Genomic DNA, 2,558 nt, shown 5'->3' with positions numbered 1-2,558 from the left:
ATATATAGTTATTGTATTGTATAATGTTGTTTGAATTTTAGACCGCACTTGAGAAGGGCTCGAACCTTGAACTGAAACGTAGTGCACCTTTTACATTGTGCCAGTTAGTCGAGCAATAAAATAATATTTGGGTTGAATTCTATAAGTGTTCGTAATTGTCGATAACGAGTTCGAAAATGAAGAGAGAGAGAGAGAGAGAGAGAGAGAGAGAGAGAGACGGGGAAACAATCGAAGAAGAGTGTTTGCACTATTCGATTATACATATATTTTGCCTTGTCTGCAGCGATGAAAGCTGCGCTAGAAATCAGAATAAAATTTTTATGTCGCCCATATAACTTTGTCTAATAAATGTAAGATAGAATCGATATTTACAAGGTTATGGTAAGAAATTTATGCGTAGTATAAGTTTTTATAAAGTTTTTATAAAATGCACTAAATAATTAAATTGTGCGTTATTTTGCAGAATTCTTAGGCTCCTGAAATTTATATTTATAACTCGTATTTTTTGCGCTATATACTTTCTTGTTTAAATCAGTCAAAGTCAAGAGAAACATTTTTTAATTTGATTTTATTGTTATTTTTTGTTCAGGCAAACAATTCTGCGTTGTTGTTCGATATGGAAACATGAAGTAATAAAAAAAATTTTTTAACGCTTTTTGAAAAAATATTTTCTCGCAATCAGTATACGGTCCAAACATAACAATCGCACGTGACTATATTGTCATATAATGTTATCCAAATAAGTGATATTTTTAATATTAATTCAATTTTTTTAAATGATCTGATATAATCTCGATGAAATTTTTGCTTTTGTTCAAAGCCGTTAAATTTGGGCGCATGTCGAAGAAACAACGGGAGAAGGTCGAAGATGAAGTCAGATTCCACAGGGCGCAGATGAGGGCGGCTTCGGAGACGGCGCCGGACAGCAGCGTGTTCGAGCATCAGACGCCGAGTAGTTCAGATCAACATCATCCTTATAATGGCGGGTAAGTATGGCTAAAAGCTCGGCTAAAAGTATGTCTTGGAATAGAAAAACGTACGTTATCAATCAAATATTTCTACATTTCTGAGAAATGCCCGGTACTTTATTAAGTAGAATCTGTTCGTAGCGCACTGTTAAATTTTTAGTGTCAAATTATACTCAATTTGAGTCATTTTCAACCATTCCTATAATTCGCCTTGCTCCTACTCAATATATCGTCAATCTAATTAAAGCAATGTTTAACTAAATCAATGGAGTTAAAATAATACTTTGCTGTGTTGAAATAATAAGTTTCGACACACAGGGTAGTTTAAAAGTAACAATACGTTATTTAGCTCAAGGTATTGGTTTAAATTTAATCCTTTAATATTTAACAGTGTATACTCAACGTAGAAAATCTGTAACTGATAAAGAGCGCACACGCCAGCTTAATGTATAGCTATCGTTGTAGCTATCATTGTCGCAATGTAAAGTTAAATATGGGCGCCGTGGAAAAACACGCGTTCCTCTTACTTCTGTCCGATTAAATCTTGCGCGTTTCTCGCGTACGGTCGCGACTCACGCGGACCTATCATTTGTCCTCGACAGGTACACATACGGCGGTAGCGAGTACGCGTCGTCGGGTCCCGGCACCGGCGGTTACACGAATTACAATCATCAGGCGATGACGAATTACGAGCTTAGCGCCGACTACGTCGACAGCACGACGACCTACGACCCCAGACCGACGCAGACGCAGGTCGCAGACACCGTCGCGCCCGACACACCCTCGGCCGTAACCGCGACCGGGGTGCTGCCCAGCGTGGTCACTACCGGTAAGTAGTGCTTCATTCGCAATTCCTGATGCACATGGACCCGTTAATCCCAGTACGATGCGTGTAGTAAGCGCGCACTTTATCGAACAAAATAATAATATTGTGACATATTATTATTAATTGATTGATAAGACATATAATTAGTTTTAATACAAACAGAAATCTCGTGATAGAATCGAAGTTAATTTTTTTTTTATCATCAAGGGACAATAGAGATAAAAAAAGAAAACTCGTATACAGTTCGAATTTACTTATGTAAATAGGTTCTCAAAATTATTATTTTCTCAGCTATAGCGATATGGGTGTGTATATATGTATATATAGTAATATTTTCTATGATAATAGATGTTGTTGATATATTGAAGAGAATAAAGATAGAAAAATCTTATTGAATTCAATTTTACGAATAATAACGATAATCTGATTATTAAAATATTAGGCTTGTTTTATGCAAATATGAGGGAATAATAACGACAGATAATCTGCTTTTTTAGCTGGTTTCAATTGAACTATATTTTAAGAGAGTTTAATTACTAAGATATTTAATGAGGAAAGTCAGAAAGTTTGAGAAAACAAATATCCAATCAAATTTCCATTACGAAAAAATGTATTCCAAGTTGCTCAAAGAACTCTTGAAGAAGTGAACGACGACAATTCTGAAACCACGCTGCATAATCCAATTTTTGTGTCTTGCGCGAAATACTCTTTCAGTAACAAAAATATCATGTTTATATATAAATTGCAAATTTTCAATACGCAAG

The 2,558-nt window shown here is 35.3% G+C and overlaps 1 protein-coding gene across 1 annotated transcript; it reads left to right on the top strand.

Annotated features, from left to right (window-relative positions):
* The first annotated feature begins 824 nt into the window (after positions 1-824).
* Positions 825-2,548, top strand: LOC112455478 (probable nuclear hormone receptor HR3). The gene is made up of 2 exons (XM_025017417.1): positions 825-986; positions 1,571-2,548. Exons 1-2 carry the CDS (start codon positions 838-840, stop codon positions 1,803-1,805), a joined length of 384 nt encoding a protein of 127 aa, XP_024873185.1. The 5' UTR covers positions 825-837; the 3' UTR covers positions 1,806-2,548.
* Positions 2,549-2,558: the final 10 nt, after the last annotated feature.

Source organism: Temnothorax curvispinosus, unplaced genomic scaffold (assembly GCF_003070985.1).
Source record: "Temnothorax curvispinosus isolate PA1 unplaced genomic scaffold, ASM307098v1 QBEX01006110.1, whole genome shotgun sequence".
In the NCBI taxonomy this organism is placed as follows: Eukaryota; Metazoa; Arthropoda; class Insecta; order Hymenoptera; family Formicidae; genus Temnothorax; species Temnothorax curvispinosus.
This window is presented reverse-complemented; position numbering and strand designations above follow the sequence as displayed.

Coding starts and splice junctions, on each gene's coding strand:
- LOC112455478 (XM_025017417.1), top strand. CDS start 838: ATGTCGAAGAAACAACGGGAGAAGGTCGAAGATGAAGTCAGATTCCAC. Junction 987..1,570: donor CATCATCCTTATAATGGCGG/GTAAGTATGGCT, acceptor TGTCCTCGACAG/GTACACATACGGCGGTAGCG.